This window comes from Hemibagrus wyckioides, unplaced genomic scaffold (assembly GCF_019097595.1).
Source record: "Hemibagrus wyckioides isolate EC202008001 unplaced genomic scaffold, SWU_Hwy_1.0 Contig25, whole genome shotgun sequence".
Taxonomy (NCBI): Eukaryota; Metazoa; Chordata; class Actinopteri; order Siluriformes; family Bagridae; genus Hemibagrus; species Hemibagrus wyckioides.
In genome coordinates, this window is record NW_026690786.1 from 213,862 (window position 1) to 231,324 (window position 17,463).

At 39.2% G+C, this 17,463-nt stretch overlaps 1 protein-coding gene and 1 long non-coding RNA gene across 2 annotated transcripts; both read left to right on the top strand.

Moving 5' to 3' along the window:
• Positions 1-1,928: 1,928 nt before the first annotated feature.
• On the top strand, positions 1,929-2,731 carry LOC131350173 (eukaryotic translation initiation factor 4 gamma 1-like). The gene is made up of 2 exons (XM_058385399.1): positions 1,929-2,255; positions 2,532-2,731. The coding sequence occupies exons 1-2, from the start codon at positions 1,929-1,931 to the stop codon at positions 2,655-2,657; spliced, it is 453 nt and encodes a 150-aa protein (XP_058241382.1). The 3' UTR covers positions 2,658-2,731.
• An 8,495-nt stretch (positions 2,732-11,226) lies between these two features.
• LOC131350176 (uncharacterized) lies at positions 11,227-11,755 on the top strand. The gene is made up of 3 exons (XR_009204143.1): positions 11,227-11,316; positions 11,440-11,519; positions 11,656-11,755. It is a non-coding gene; the product is annotated as an uncharacterized LOC131350176 (long non-coding RNA).
• Positions 11,756-17,463: the final 5,708 nt, after the last annotated feature.

A 17,463-nucleotide genomic window follows, 5' to 3' on the forward strand; every position in this document is an offset into this window, starting at 1 on the left:
TTGAAACCTGAACTGCTATCAGGTCCATGCTGAACACCTTCTGACCAATCCAAATCAAGTATAAATTTTAATCTCAATACTGCACATAATTATCAAATAAAAGTCTATCAAGCTGTTATCCAAAAGTCTGAAATAATGTTTCTCTTAAGTGTTTTAATTCAAATCCATATTTTGGTGTGATTTATACACATTGATTTGTACATCATGACTTTTGGACGCTTTATTATGTCCATTTTATGATGAAACAGGAAAAGACTTTGAAAATCATCTGTCATTTTCTGATCATGATAAATATCAACACAACTAGACTGAAATATACAGGTAAGATATGCAACTAATTGTAACATGAACAGAGCAAGATATAAACTGATATCTACTGGTTTCCTGTCAGGGTTGTGGACTGTTTTCTGGCCACTAAAAGCCCCCACTGCCTTTTTGTTGGTGTCCAGTCTGTCATTATGTCTAATAGGTGTCTCCTGTGCTTTGTTTAGGTTTGTGTATTTAATTGAACTCTGCACTCTTTTTCGGCAGATGCAGCCGTGTCAAATGGCCAGTCCCGTGGAAGTTCAGGACAGAAATGCTGGTGTCATGAGTGGTAACGGATTTTTTATTATCATTATTAAAAATATTTCATTGGTAAAATATAAATTTATTATGTATAGGGCTGAACTTTTTCTGATTTGGGACAGGGCCTGAGGCGTTATTACTTACATGTTGGGACTGGGTTTTTTTTTTTCCAGCTGAGTATGAAGGTCATCTTCTGCAGAAAAGGGAGTGCAAACTGGTAATGAATCAAATAAAGTTTTGCTAGAATAGCAGACATCTGGCTGGTTTTATCATGGTCATGTTCTGTGCTCATGAATCAAGCATTTATCCTAATTCCTTACAGATTATAAACACGGACCCTAATGACTGCAATCGAGACATGATGGCCGAGCTCTATGGAGTTAAAATGTCATCTTTACTGACGACACCTCCTAAAAGGCCTGAATGCAGCATCACTGTGAGGGATCCTGTACCTCCAAAAAACACACCCACAAAGGAGGCGGAGCTGAACACTGCCCCTGCTTCAGAGCTGAATACTGAGCTGGACAATTTCAGTGTACTACAAAAATACTACTACACAGAAGAAAAGAAACAAATGCAGCTGCTTTAGTGGTGTTGTCTGTAATATTACTTTATTTCTGTTTTCATACATTATGATGAACATTACATTGATCCTGTGTGTGTTTTCCTTCAGACTCGATCCCAGAAAAAGCCCAGGGAACTGGTCAGATTCTTCATTCCCCTGACGGAAGAGGAGAAAGAGGAGGCAAAGAAAGCCAACATCGCTTTTGGTGATTTCTTGTCTGACCACCAGACGCTTACAGGGGGCGACATTGTGGAGACTCCTGCCCCTCTACAAACCACACCCCCAAAGGATCTCCACAAGAGACCAGGCCTGCTCCTCTTCTCCATCCCTCCAGAGGAGGAAGTGCAGCAGAAGACAGAGAAAGTCAACACACAGGAGAAAGAAACAAAACAAGGCTAAGGTGCAGAAGGTAGAAAAGAGTTTTAATCCTGTTGTTAGTTACTGAAATACAGTGAACTTTTCTTGTCTTGGACTTGCGTTGTTCAAAGCACATCATTAATGAAAGTGTACAGTGCTGGTTTGACTTTATTTGTAGTGACTTTTATCAAGAATATATACACATTACTTTAGGAACAAGTCTCATGTGTTAGACTGTCTCACCTGTTTAGCTTAATAACTGTTTAAATACTGAATGACTTAACACTGGGAGATATTAAAGCCTAGTTTAGTCCAGTAGTTTTAGTGCTGTAGCTTGTACTATTACTTTAGAACCATTACATTGATCCTGTGTGTGTTCTTCCATCAGACTCGATCCCAGAAAAAGCCCAGGGAACCGGTCAGATTCTTCATTCCCCTGATGGAAGAGGAGAAAGAGGAGGCAAAGAAAGCCAACATCAGTTTTGGTGATTTCTTGTCCGACCACCTGGCGCTTACAGGGGGTGACATTGTGGAGACTCCTGCCCCTCTACAAACCACACCCCCAATGGAGACTGAGCCAAACAACACTCCTGAGCCTGCTCCTGTTGAGGTCCAGCCTTCAGAGCCTCATCCCTCTGCCTCTCCTAGTAACCCAAAAGAGAGGAAGAAGTACAATCGGGAATTCCTGCTGCGTTTACGCTTCGTCAGTGCCAGCATGCACAGACCCGAGGGTTTTCCGGACATCCCCGGCGTCGTTCTGGACAAGGTAAACATGACAGTTAGTGACATGACGCTCTATAGGAGCACAGTGCTTTACTCAGTATGAAGCGTCAGGCTAATGTATCACTTTTTATTGCCCTGGAGCAGGTCGAGGACCTGTAAGTCTCACAAAGGGAACTTTAAAACACCAGATAGCTTTATTAATTGCAACATTAAAGTCTGGAGTATCTGAGAGTTGATCAGTCTTTTATTTGGTGCATTAATTCAAGTCACAGCCTTTCAGTTTTAAATAAACATTTCAATTGTTTTTGTCATCTCTAAGCAGTGTGAGCTTAAAAAGCCAAACAAGATCACCACCAGCGTGTCTCTGAATGATGACATGCAACTGGACAAGGCTGAGAAAGCCTGGAAGCCGGCGATGGAAAAAGTCCCGCAGCGACGAAGATGACCAGGAAATGGACACCAACAAAAAGGCAGTGGGGGCTTTTAGTGGCCAGAAAACAGTCCACAACCCTGACAGGAAACCAGTAGATATCAGTTTATATCTTGCTCTGTTCATGTTACAATTAGTTGCATATCTTACCTGTATATTTCAGTCTAGTTGTGTTGATATTTAACATGATCAGAAAATGACAGATGATTTTCAAAGTCTTTTCCTGTAACTTCATAAAATGGACATAATAAAGCGTCCAAGAGTCATGATGGACAAATCAATGTGTATAAATCACACCAAAATACACAACTACATCATTTTCAAGCCCAGTAACTGAAAGTATTTTGCACAAGGAAACAGTCTATCATCATTCTGAAGTCACCTGGTTGTTAACTGCTGCCAGACGCATCACAATCTTCTTCCCCATAACGAACAAGAAGTTCTGATTGTGGATGCAGGTAAGATGAATCTGAATATAAGACAGCACATAATATAAGTTAAAGCAGAGTGAACTTCCCCTGAGCAAAAACTGTAGCACTGTACAATACCCCAGACAGGAAGGTAAAGGTGCGTGCAGAGAGGAACTGGATATTTCGGCAGGCGCTGATCAGCTCACCAGCATCGAGCGTCTGTGAAATGAAGAGCATGATGAACATAACTGCTTCCTATCACAGCCATTTTATAATAACACAAGTAACATTCTCTCACTTTCTTTACAGTCAAAACAACCCTGTGAAATACAGTGATCAGCTTTAGTAAATAAAGGAAAGGTTTGGTTACCAGAAGGACGGGTGAAGATTCCTGGACATGTTCGTTTGGCAACAGCTGTAGGTTTGGCTCAACGACCTTAAAACACACAAACACAATTAGTAACTGCAATTAACACAATTTAGTGATGACACAATGAACAAGCCCTTACCTGAATGCCAGGGAAACTGTCCTCACAGTTGTTATGAAAAGGGAATCCCTGCAAACGACAATTAGATGAAACTCAAGATCTACAACCGCATTTCATTTAAGTTCTCTTTTAATAATCGTTAAAGTGGAATCTCTTCATGAGAGTAATAAATAGCGTGATTACCTCGAGAGTCCAGCAGTGTGCGGTTTCAAGCCAGCAGAGCTGACTCTCTGGACCCCTTAACAACCTGAGGATGTCTCTCCTAAGGTCCACTTGCTAGAAATAAAGAAACCAAACTAAACATTAGAACTTGTAAAGAAGGATGTGTGTGTGTTTGTATCTCAGCTGCAGCACTGTACAATACCCCAGACTGGGAGTTGGAGGAGTCTGCAGTGTTGTACTCAACATTACAGCAGGTGCTGTTCAGCTCACCAGCACTGAGGGGCTGTGAAAAGTAGAAGATGAGGATCATCAGTGTTTTTTATCATAGCAGTTTCACACTAACACTTTCAAACATTCTGTCACTTGGAAAATCCAGAGATCAGATTTAGTAAATAAATGACAGGTTTGGTTACCAGAACAACAGCTGAAGATGTGGAGTGAGTTTCTGTGGGTAGCTGCGGCAGGATTGGCTCAACAACCTTAAGACACACAGACACACACACACACACACACACACACTGACAAAAGCAGCCTACACGTTTCAAATGTAGTTAAAATATTTTACTGACACATACCTGGAGGACTGAGTGAGTATCTGACGATTCTCTCAGCAAATCCACAGCTTCTGCAATAAATTAGTTTCATGTAAGTTTAATTACAACTAATATTTTCTGTTAAATGTAAAACATTAAAATGGCCAAATTTATAAGGTAGTAGAGAGAGAGACGTTGTAAATTTTTCTCTCCTTTCTTTCTAATGCTTAAAAGTTAATAAACCTGTGAGTTAGTTAGCTAGTTAATTTGTGAAGAAACAGACTAATTGTAGCATTAGTAGCTTGTGTAAATTCACTGTACATGTGACTGATTAAACTCTCTAAATCCTCAAGTCCAGGCATCCTGATGAACTCCACCTCCCCATCAGGATCCACACGCTGCCGTCTACTCAGAGGGGCTTCTTGATTGCCATCCTCTTCGTCCCACCTCCTCCTTATGCCCTGGCGTGGGACAGGAGTTATCATTGTGGCAGGAGCATAGTACATACCAGCCACAATGTTGTGGATGTCGATATTGAAATAAGGCTGGGGCAAAGGAACTGTTGAAGGCTGTGGACTCCCTGAAGGTGGTGGCCTCCTCAAAGGGGATGGGGTTTTATTTTAATAGCACTGTGTATGTTTTATACAGCAGGAAAGCCTCACTATCAAAACAAGAAGTATTTACACAAGTTATATTACTGTAATCTTCCTATAACACTGCATTAAAAACTATTTTATTTACATTTACAGTATTTACATTTTAGCTGCATTTATAGGTGTTATACAGGGCTCTTCCAGTATCACGGCTTCACTGTTAGTCACACTGTGCACTTATTTCAATGCTTAAAAATATCTTCCCCCAAAAAATGCAGATTAAAATACATTTCTATTACAGTCTATTACTTTAGCACTTTCTTACTCCAGTGGTTCACATCCCCTTTGAGTCCAATTGTGTCTCCTCTCAAAAATTCGCCCTTTATCGTAAATTACACTACTCCTAACTATTTTATTCACGACAGCTAGAAACAAAACCTTGCTGAACAGAATTGAAACAAACAGCTTGATATTTTTGCCTAAGCTGCACTCTACATTGCCACACTAGCTCCATTTATTTGTACCGATTGGTTTTGTTCAGCTAGCTGCCTTTCCTCACAGCCCCTTTCTCTCTCCGCTTTAACAACTCCACAAACACGGACAATGAAAAATCCTTAAAATAATAAGTTACTTCATGTTATTGTAAGTATTTTAACTTATTCTATTCACTCCATCAAAAAAAAACTATAAACACTGAAAAACAATTACTTAGCTACATGCTAACTAGCCGTCTAGCTAATCTTTGCTAATACTCCTCGGCTTGACTTAGTAAACTTTAACAAACGTTAAGTAAACATTGGGACTTTTATGAAAAGCTGATGTTAACATATCTGAAAACATCAACACTGTTTTCTTCTTCCCTGCTCGTTTCACTGGAGTCTGCCATTTTGTCCGCTAGCTTTAGCATACTGATCGGGTACGTAAAGCGATTAGCCGAATAAAGATTAGCCGAACAGAATTTCTCAAAACCATCTAATCATATAAAACGATATTCCTGATTGTGGTTTTTTGTAATAACGCGGTGTTTAAAAGACTTTATACTTAAGTGAAAAAGAGGAAACTCAGTAACTCACCGTTCCAGGGGTCGTACAGTCCGCTCCATCCGGGCTCGGGATCCACATCCGGGTGCTGAGGCTCGGCTCCTCCCCCGAAGTTCATCATCGCTGCGCTGTAGAGTCGGTGTAGGAGTCAAATCCAGTAGTGGAGTACAGAGAAATCCGAAACAGGGGTGTAGCAAAAATGCCAAAAGATAATCCAAATCTTGCGACCTTCAGAACCAGTATAAACCAACACTAACTAGTATAAAACAGCACTAACTAGTATAAACCAATATAAACCAGCACTAACTAGTATAAACCAGTATAAACCAGCACTAACTAGTATAAACCAGTATAAACCAGCACTAACTAGTATAAACCAGCACTAACTAGTAACAAGAGTCAATAATGAATAAATAATAATAATAATCATAATAATAAGCTGAAATGTCCGGGAAGCCCAGGGAGTGAAGCATAGCTGAAGTTTAAGGCAGCATGTAGCTGTACAGTTAGAATTCAAGCTGTAGGACCAGTTTAAAGACGATACGACCTTAAAAAAAAAAAAAAATCCTGTTTACGGCATCTACCGAAAACCTCCGAAAAAAACCGAACTGTACGGAAACCAGGAAGTGAAGTCCGTAAAAAATGCATTTACAAATTATATATTTTACATTTTATAATTTGCTCCTCCTGAAAACACTCAGTGTCCTCAAGGTAGGATGATCTTTATCCTTTAATGCCACACTGTTTCTACAATAAATCATGTTAAAGTGACAGTGTTACAGTCTAATGTTATGTAGCACACAAGACACCTCATCTTGCCGTGAATTAGCCTAATGCTAGTTACCGTGCTAGCGAACCTGGCTACTGGTTTAAACTACATAATAAAATCATTAAGCTCGGTTTAAGAATTTATTTTATTTCCACAATGAAATATTTACCCTGTTAGTAGGTCACTTTTAACAACCATGACTACTGGTTTTACACTAAATCATGATTAGCCTTGTGATCCGCTAGCTAGCGCGCTAGCGGACTTTAGCCGATTTTTACCGATTTAAATTACACTGTAATAGTTGGACTAATTATATCTACATGTCTATTTGTTGTAATTTGTACATATTTTATCGGTAAATATAATATAAATATAATGTTTAGCCTAATGTTAGTTAAGCTGCTAGTGAACTTGGCTGTTGTTTTACATTACACACAAATCCTGAACGAGTTGATGAGCTTGACCAACGAGAATTTCATTTATTTCCACAATATAATACTCATCACCATTAAAAAGTCACTTTTAACAACCCTGACTACTGGTTTTATACTAAATCATACTTAGACTACTGATTAATCAGCTCTCGCGCTAAAGGGCATGGTTACAGATGTACACCGATCAGCCATAACATTATGACCACCGACAGGTGAAGTGAATAAGACTGATGATCTCCTCATCATGGCACCTGTTAGTGTGTGGGATATATTAGGCAGCAGGTGAACATTTTGTCCTCATAGTTGATGTGTTAAAAGCAGGAAAAATGGGAAAGTGTAAGGATTTGAGCGAGTTTGACAAATGGTGATGGCTGCACGACTGGATCAGAGCATCTCCAAAACTGCAGCTCTTGTGGGATGTTCCCGGTCTGCAGTGGTCAGTATCTATCAAACGTGGTCCAAAGCAGGAACGGTGGTGAACCGGTGACAGGGTCATGGGCGGCCAAGGCTCACTGATGGACGTGGAGAGTGAAGGCTGACCCATGTGGTCCGATCCACAAGACGAGCTACTGTTGCCCAAATTGCTGAAGAATTTAATGCTGGTTCTGATAGAAAGGGGTCCGAATACACAGTAAATCACGGTTTGTTACTTATGGGACTGCATAGTCAGGGCGCCCATGTTGACCCCTGTGCACCACTGAAAGCACCAACAATGGGCACGTGAGCATCAGAACTGGACCACGAAGCAAAGGAAGAAGGTGACCTGGTCTGATTAATCAAGTTTTCTTTAACATGGCGTGGATGGACGGGTGTGTGTGCACATGGCACCAGGATGCACTATGGGAAGAGGGCAAGCTGGCGGAGGCAGTGTCATGCTTTGGGCAATGTTTTGCTGGGAAACCTTTTGGTCCTGCCATCCATATGGATGTTGCTTTGACATGAACCACCTACCTAAGCATTGTTGCAGGCCATCTACACCCTTTGATGGTAACGGTATTTCCTGATGTCTGTGGCCTCTTTCAGCAGGATGATGCACCGTGCCCCAAAGCAAAAATGGATCAGGAATGGTTTGATGACCACAACAATGAGAATGAGGTGTTGACTTGGCTTCCAAATTCCCCAGATCTCAATCCAATCGAGCATCTGTGGGATGTGCTGGACAAACAAGTCCAATCCATGGAGGCCCCACCTCGCAACTTACAGGACTTAAAGGATCTGCTGCTAACATCTTGGTGCCAGATACCACAGCACACCTTCAGGGATCTAGTGGAGTCCATGCCTCGACAGGTCAGGGCTGTTTTGGCAGCAAAAAGGGGACCAACAGCATATTGGGCAGGTGGTCATAATGTTATGGCTGAGCGGTGTATGGTATCTACCTAGAGAACTTCACTAATGGTTTCATTTCCACAATATCATAGTGAGTATAAAGGTTTTAATAATTATACAGTATAATATTTTTTATAGATTTGGGTGGTGGACAGGGGCAGGAGGTTTTAGAGAGTTTAATCAGGTCACATGTACAGTGAATTTACACAATCTGACTGCTACAATTTTTCTGTTTCTTCACAAGTTAACTAATTATCAAACTCACTGCTTTATTAACTTTTATGCATTAATAGGAAAGTTTGATATTGTGTAATTGAAGAGTCATAATTCTGAGTCACAGAAAAATAATCTATTGCAGAACCTGTGGATGTGCTGGAGGAATCAGCAGATACTCCCTCTGTCCTCCAGGTATGTGTCAGTTAAATAGTAATATTTTAACTTCATTTAAAACCTACAGGCCACTTTTTTCTAAGTGTGTGTGTGTGTGTGTGTGTTTGTGTGTGTGTGTGTGTTTGTGTGTGTGTGTGTGTGTTTGTGTGTGTGTGTGTGTGTGTGTTTGTGTGTGTGTGTGTGTGTGTGTTAAGGTCATTGAGCCAATCCTGCAGCTGCTGCCCACCGATCCACACGAAGAACCTTGAGCTGTCATTCTGGTAAGAAAATCCTTCATTTATTTCCTAAAGCCAATCAATGGATTTTACAAGGTTGTTTTTACTGTAAAGAATGTTAGTATAAATCTGATATGATAAGAAGCACTTATGATCTTCATGCTCTACATTTCACAGCCGCTCGATGCTGATGAGCCGGACAGTGCCTGCCGTGATGTTCAGTGTGTGTCTGTAGTCTCCTCCCTCTCCCAGGTATTCTACACTGCTGTAACTGAGATACAAACACACAAACATCCTTCTTTACAAGATCTAATGTTAAGTTTTGTTTCTCTATTTCTGGCCAGTGGACATAAGCAGAGACATGATTGGAATGATGAGGGGTCCAGAGAGTCGGCTCTGCTGGTTTGAAAGCGCAGAGACACACTGCTTGACTCGTGAGGTAATCACAGTCTTTATTACTCTGATGAAGAGAATGGACATTTTTGAACTGACATGATTTTTAGAAGAGCACTTTTGTGAAATGTGGTTGTAGATCTTGAGTTTCATCTAATTGTCTTTTACAGGGATTCCCTTATTATACCAGTGATAAGGAGAGTTTCACTGGCATTCGGGTAAGGGATTATTCATTGTGGCATCACAAAATGTTATGAACTGCAGTGACTAATTGTGTTTGTGTGTTTTAAGTTTGTTGAGCCGAACATCCAGCTGCTGCCCACAGAACAACCTCAAGACCCTTCACCTGTTTTTCTGTTTTTTTCTAAGTGACAGAATATTAGTATGAAACTGCTGTGATCAGAAGCACTCATGATCTTCCTGCTCTACTTTTCACAGTCGCTCGATGCTGGTGAGCTGATCAGCGCTTGGTGTAATATTCAGTTCCTCTCTGCACAGGCCTCCATCTCCCAGTTCAAGGTATTCTACAGTGCAGCAGCTGAGATACAAACACACAAACACCCGTCTTTACAAGTTGTAATGTTTAGTTTTGTTTCTCTATTTTCAGTCAGTGGAAATGAAAACATACTTCCTGGGGATGATAAGGGGCCCACAGAGCCGTCTTTGTTGGTTTAAATCCACCAAGACGAGCAGCTTGAATCACATGGTAATCACAGACTTAATTACTCTGAGGAAGAGAATTGACCTTGATGATTATTAGACGCTCACGTTTGTGAAATACATCTTGAGTTTCAGCTTTTTGTCATTTGCAGGGATTCCCTTATGAGTCCTCCATAGAGGACTGTTTCACTGGCATACAGGTAAGGGATTATTCGTTGTGGCATCACAAAACTTTTGTTAATTGCAGTGACTAATTGTGTTCACTTTAATTTGTTCTCTTAAGGCTGAATCTGGGAGGGTTACAGAGTTCATCTCCTGTAACCGAATGGAGACATCATTCGTCGTGCCACATTATTTTGTGGTAAATTTATTGCACTGTCATGAAGTGTATCTTGTAGTTAGTAACTTTTAGAATTTTGTCAGTTGTGCTTTTATTTGTCTTCAGTGTGGATATTTTTTTTATTCAACAGCAAACCATTACAACGGTAACCTGCACTTTGCTGTATGTGGCTGAAGATGGACAGATGTTCACCTCCACTTGGGACTATGATCACAACGACTGTGAGGTAATTCAGACTTTCAGACCTGATGTGTATCTACATATGCTGCTATTCCCCTGATTCGGATACTGTAAAATTTACTGTGAGAGTTTTAATGATTTAATGATTTGGCTTGCAGGAGAGTGAGGAGCGCCTTAACCCAGAGGAGTTGGAGGTGCCCTTTATTTGGTACGATCCTCTTCACTCTTTAATGATGTAACAGTGTATTGTATGTTTAATATACACTAAACATTTACATCTCTTGTTTCTTAGCTGCCATCTTTCAGACAGAGGGGTGACTGAAATCGGCCTGAAGGTGCCCGCGCTTCGTGAGGCGTTTGCTGTGAGTAAAACCTTTATTCAGCTGCTGTTACTGCGCAGGTAAAGTCCACTCTGCTTTAACTTTTATATTGTGTGCTGTCTTATATTCAGACTCTGCTTGCCAGCATCCACAAGCAGAACTTCTTGTTCATGGCTGGAAAGAAGATCGTCATGCGACTGGCAGCAGCTAACAACCAGGTGACTTCAGAATGATGAAAGACTGTATCATTTTTGTGATGGAAATAATTTCAGTTTCTCAGCCATAGCCAAAGTGAGTTACAGAGATTTTTTCGTTGCTTTAACAGGATGCAGTTGGTGTGCAGTTGGCCTACGAGGCCCTGATTCGATTCCTGAGGACGCCTTCCAATCAGGAATCGATTAAAGCAGAGCTCGGCTCCTGTGTAAGCTAATAAATGCCTGTGTGAAATGACAGATGTTTAAAGATAAAAGATTTTGCTAATATAGAAAACAGGACTCCAATATGTAAAGCTAATTTATTTTTGTATCTTTTCTACTCTGTGCAGGACCACCACTACAACTTCCTGGATGTTTTTTTGAGCTGATTTTCTTCAGCTACTTTATAAATGGCTCAAAACCTCAGCCAGTAAGTGTCTTATCAGGAGATTTCTAAGTAATGTTTGAGTTTCAGAACATGGTCTATTTGATCTGGTTTTCTTTTTCCATATTTTTTAAACCTGATAAGACATGGCATTAATGAAGCTTGTCTTTCTTTCCAAAAGTTTAAGGGAGGTTTCTTGGAGCGCCTGCTTGCGCTCTTCAGCATGTGGGACGTGGACGTGTGGGAGCCTGCAGCAGAGCTGTACTTCACAGTGCTTATTGTAAGTGTTGAATATCTTCTGATGCCACGATCCACAAATTCTCAGGATTGTATCTTAAACTCAGTGACACTATGTTGGATGTGTGTGGAATTTGTCAATAGGATTACCTTACAGAGCTTGCTGAAGTACTCTTCACTCAGCCTCTGGAGCTCTACAGTGACCCAGCAGCCTTAGCCACCACAGTTCAGCGACTCCTCAAGCTGCACGTCCAGCTGATGATGGACATTTTGGAGGAGCTCTGAGCAATGTCTTTCCCCTTACCCACTTCATCTTTTCTTCCTCTGTTTCATTTCATCTTCTTTTCTCTCACTTCTTTTTCCTACATTGCTCAGGCTCCACACGTAAGTATGAAATCATTTTATTTCTATTTTTGATCAACTTAATATTTAAAAAATCTCTTTTCTTTCCTACAGGTTTGTACAGTGAACCCCAGGACCTGAAGAAGGTCTTAACCTTAGCATTTAAGATCCCTCATCCCTTAATAATCATCCCTTATTAATCTATCCCTCTGTTCCTATCACACTCCCCCTATTCCCATCAATAGCCTATAGATTGTAAATACATATATAGAATTGTTTAGAAATAAACTTATTTGTATACTTCTTATAGACTTTGCTTAAATAAATGTTTATATTTGTTCCTATTGCGGTCTCATTCTGATTATTTTTAGCCATCAGTATATGTATAAAAGTTTCCTTTAAATGCAACACAAACTGAATTTTTCACTCATATACAGATCATTTTTACAGAATTTCACAACCTTTAAATGGTTTACTAAAATGTGAAAAATAACAAATATATTATATATTTGTTATTATATTATATTCAGTGTTGGGGAAAGTTACTTTTAAAAGTAATGCGTTACAATATTGTGTTACTCCCTAAAAAAGTAAGAAATTGCATTACTTAGTTATTTTTTATAAAAAGTAATGCGTTACGTTACTTTTGCGATACTTTTTCTTAAATTTGACCAGTAGACTCGTTCTCTTTTCATTTTATACACATAGAAACCTATATGTGTTACATTACAAAGTAAACTCACAGTCCAAGTTAATAAAGACATTAAAGAGTGCAATATAGTCTTCCTAAAGTCATTCTAAAATTAGATCAATCTGCAAATGTTTTCTTCAGGTCTGCCTCCATTTCTATATATGCCTTGTCCAAAAAGCTTGTAAAGGTTTTGCGATCGGAGAGCACGGCCCCTGTCCATTTCCCTGATTTTGCTGATGATATTACAAAATGTCGGCGCCTTCACAGTGAAGAGTGGCTGCATCTCCTCAACAATAAATGCAGCAACCAATTTATTGAGTTCAGTCAAACTAATTGTTTTACCTGGTGGTGAACTGAAATCTAGCTTTTGTTGTTCAGCAGCAGGCGGGGTATATTAATACTGACATACATGGTTTGTTTATGTAAACTAATGTTAAATAATATCATTTAAGGGGACCATAATGTAAAGCATTATTGACTGAGACATTTCCCATATGAGTAACATAGTTATTCTACCATAATTTAAATCATATCTAAGGCTGGGTTTGATTAGGAGTGGGATTATTAGATAGATGAATTCAGACCCTCGGTGTGAAACATCACCCCCTGGACACAGATGGACACAGCGTCCCTCATTTATTCCAAGTGTAGGGTGGCTTGAGTTCAGACACCATTAGTCAGGTGTGACAGCATTAATCATACTGCAGAATTCCTCTTCACTAAACAGCTTACGAGACAGATACCCCCTGCTGAAGAAATCTGTTTGCTTCACTTTTGTTCAGTCACACAGGACAGCTGTTCTAACTGTTAGATAAGCTTTATTAACTCCACTGATCAAAATGTTTGCTTCCAGTTCCCTTTTAGTCCTACTGCCAACACCATTTTTCCATTTTCAGACAGATCACATTTATCTATGACAAGAAGCAAGATATGCCACAAATGATCTAAAACCACACCATCAGACTGAGCTTTGTCCAGCAACTTCCATGTACATTAGTGTCTTAAAAATCAATTTCAGCCACAGCAGTATGTCAGAGCTTGAGATGCATTTCCTCAAAACACCTGGAATCAGTTATAAATGTTGCCTGCACAGACAAAACAAGGACATTTTAAGACACATTGAGGCCATTTCTGTCATAAATGAACACACTTAAATTAATACACTAGCCTTCAAAATAAGGAATGTACAAAACAGAAAAGAAATATATAAAAGCTGGACACTTTATAGCCTTGCTAAGGCCATAATAAAATATATAGTGGGGTCCAAATGTCTGAGACCACTAGTAAAAATGCTTCTTTTTGGCATTTTTTTCTAATTTAATACATTAATTTGTTATACAGATTATATTATTTGACAACAACTTGAAGTAAAATCTTTGAAATTTATGCAAGATGCCTTTCTGAGCTTCTAGCATTTAGCATGTTGCCTTTTTTGCTTTAAATGAGTGTGTGCATTTGAGCTGCATGGACACCACAAGTTTATGTAAAACCTTACAAGCCATTTTAGATCAAATGCATCAGTGTGTCACTTGAACACATGCTTCAGTAAAAAAGATCAGACATGAGGAAAATCTGACCTTTAAATAGACACCTAGAAAGAGTACAGAATCTTAAATGAACTATTGTTTACTTTCTATATTTTAAATAGGAAAAAATGCAGTTGAAGAAAAATCCCGGATTATTAATGTGGTCACAGAATTTTGGACTTTTTTTTCAGTGGACCTAATCAATACATTTATCACATTACAATTATTTATGTGAGTAATAAACCATATAAACATACTGTGATAACACTTTACATTAAGGCTCTGTTAACTTACTTTATTTACTGCATTAGTTAACATTAAAGAAATGCTTATATGAAAGCTGATACCTTCTTTATAACAGATCACCTTAGACCCTGAATCTCTTCTTGGAGCTGGATTTGATTTGTATTGTGAAATGTGAACTGACAGAAACTTCTTAACAATTACTGGTATACTTATGAAGAACAATTTACTTTAAAATAAATAACAGAACTGTAGGATGGGAATAATGAGGATTTAAGTGTTTTAAACCTAAGTGCCAGAATCTCTTCACAGAGCTTTAACTATGCGGTATTTCAAGATAATCACAGCCACATACAGTGTGATGAGATGAAATAACAATTCTCTTGGACTCAAGGTCTAAGACACATGTATGACATTCACAGTGCTGACGAGACGAAGCATGCAGGGAGGGGCTATGGGTAACAGTGGGGGTAAGTACACACATGGGTAGAGTGTAAGTATAAGAGTATAGGGTATAAATACTGAAATCACAAAAAAGTACATTCAAAATGAAAATTATACATTATAGAAAACACAGGGTCCAAAACTTTAAAGTGCAGTAATGCTTCTAAAAGTAACCTGAGATGAATGAAATTTAAAGTGACACAGTGTGTAGTAAGGTGTTAAGTCAGTAGCCTGTGTTATTCCTGCTGCCACCTCTGTATGATGGCCTTCTGCCTCTTTAAACAGCTGAGCACACAGACCGTCAGCCAAATATGGCAATTCTGTAAACTTTTACATTCATCCTGAAGGAAATTTCAGAGTGCTTTAAGTGAAGGAAAGTGCAGGGACAGGCCTTGTTTTCTTTCCACATCCTCCAGCTGAAATTAATCACCAGACCTAACTTATAAACACTGATTCAGATGTCTGAAACTGAAGTGTTTAAAAAAGAAAAGAAAAGAAAAGCTATTTATTATATCAAGAAGTACAAGTATAAAAACAAATTTCATTCAAGTCATTTAATTCATTTATTATTTTTATTTCATTAAGTGGTTACAGGCTGGTCTTCTTGTGAAAGTATATAAAGAGACTTAATGCATTACTTCTATACTCTGTGGTACCTGATAGTAAGTCTCCTGTATTAGGTCAATTCTCAATCTCACCACAGGATGGCAGTATCGGATACAGCTTATATAAAACAAGGCGAAACCTAGAACTACCTCATCATCATTAGATTACATATCCAACAGTGAGATTGATTTGTTGTGAGAAAGCCTAGTGCGTAAATTGATTGAAATAATAAGTTGCTGAATTTTCTCAGGAACAGTCATCTAGTTCAATTCAGTGAATGTCAGATGATGTTTGTGTGTTGCCAGGTGTGTGGTTTTTAGACCAAACAATTATTTCAGGTCTTGTGTGTGGCACATGTTCCATAATACTTCGTGCCAAGTAAGAATGTCACTTTTGAGAAGTTTTTCTCTGCTGACCAAACACAAGGAGTGAGTTTTGACCAGTACCTTGTGGAACTGCACACACTAAGTAAGACTTGTGAATTTGGAGATTTTAGAGACTCAATGGTGAGGGACAAAATAGTCTGTGGGATTCCTGATAATGGTCTCAGGGAAAGACTGTTATGTGAAGCAGCTCTGACACTGGAGAAAGCAGTCAATATGTGTAGACCTAAAGTTAACTACAGCTAGTAGTTAGTGTCAGTGACCTTTCATCTGAGGGTTTCATCAGTTTTCAAGATTCTAACACAGAAGCAGTCACCCACACGTTACACAGCATACAGATCAGAAGAGTGAATGTCAGAATGAATTTACTGAATGTCATGACTTTCTGCTGGAAAGCTTTAAAAAGGTCTGTTTGCAGGTCCGAAACCGGAGACAGTGGCTGATTTCTGGAGAACGGTTTGGGAGCACAAATCTGCCACCATAGTCATGCTGACTAACATAAGAGAGAGAAAAGAGGTAAAACACATGAATATAGCCCCAGTCCTTGAAATATTTAACAAATTTCAATAAGCCTTTCAGGAGGTCTAACAGGTCATCTTGGTCTGCAAGACATCGCAGGAGAGACATTATTGTTGCAGATTTTGCCTCCACATCTTCAACATTTACTTTTTGGGATTTTCATTCTTTGCTGCTTTTGCTTTGCAAAATGTGTTTTGCTCCTCTTTTTTAATGGCCTGCACTGCAGCATCTTCTCTATGTAGTTCCTTGGCTTGTGCACAAGTTATTTCAGCAGGTCTACACATATTGACTGATTTCTCCAGTGTCAGAGCTGGTTCACATAACAGTCTTTCCCTGAGACCATTATCAGGAATCCCACAGATTATTTTGTCCCTCACCATTGAGTCTCTAAAATCTCCAAATTTCAATATTTCATTGTGGAAATAAATACTGTGACCTCTACTACTCTACTACTCTGATCTCATGGAAAACCAGAAAACAGCCAACAGTAGCATTATCTACTTGCGAAGCAGAATACATGTCCTTATCATCAGCCATTCAGGAATGTATCTACTTAGAGCAGCTACTCAAAGGTATGGATACATACCAATACGCACAAACAAAAGTGTATGAAGACAACCAAGGTACAATAGCAATAGCCAGAAACCCAGTTTACAGGCAAAGGTGCAAGCACATTGACATCAAGTAGCACTTTATAAAGGAAACTGTGAATGATGGCAAGGTAATCTTGGAATACCTACAGAGCAAATGGTTGCTGACATTATGACAAAGCCAGCCACTAAGCTAAAGTTAAAGAGGTTTGCTCGAGACGTGTTTGGTACTTAAAAGAGTAAAAGGTTTATGTTTACATCGTTTATGTGAAAGAGAAGCCTTATTTGTTATTTTGTTTTCAGGTAACTTAATAAGCTAAGAGCAAGTGTGGGTGTTAAGTATTGCACTCTTACTCGTTAGATTATGGCATCAGCCGAACTACTCTTGTTTTATTGAATGTATTACGG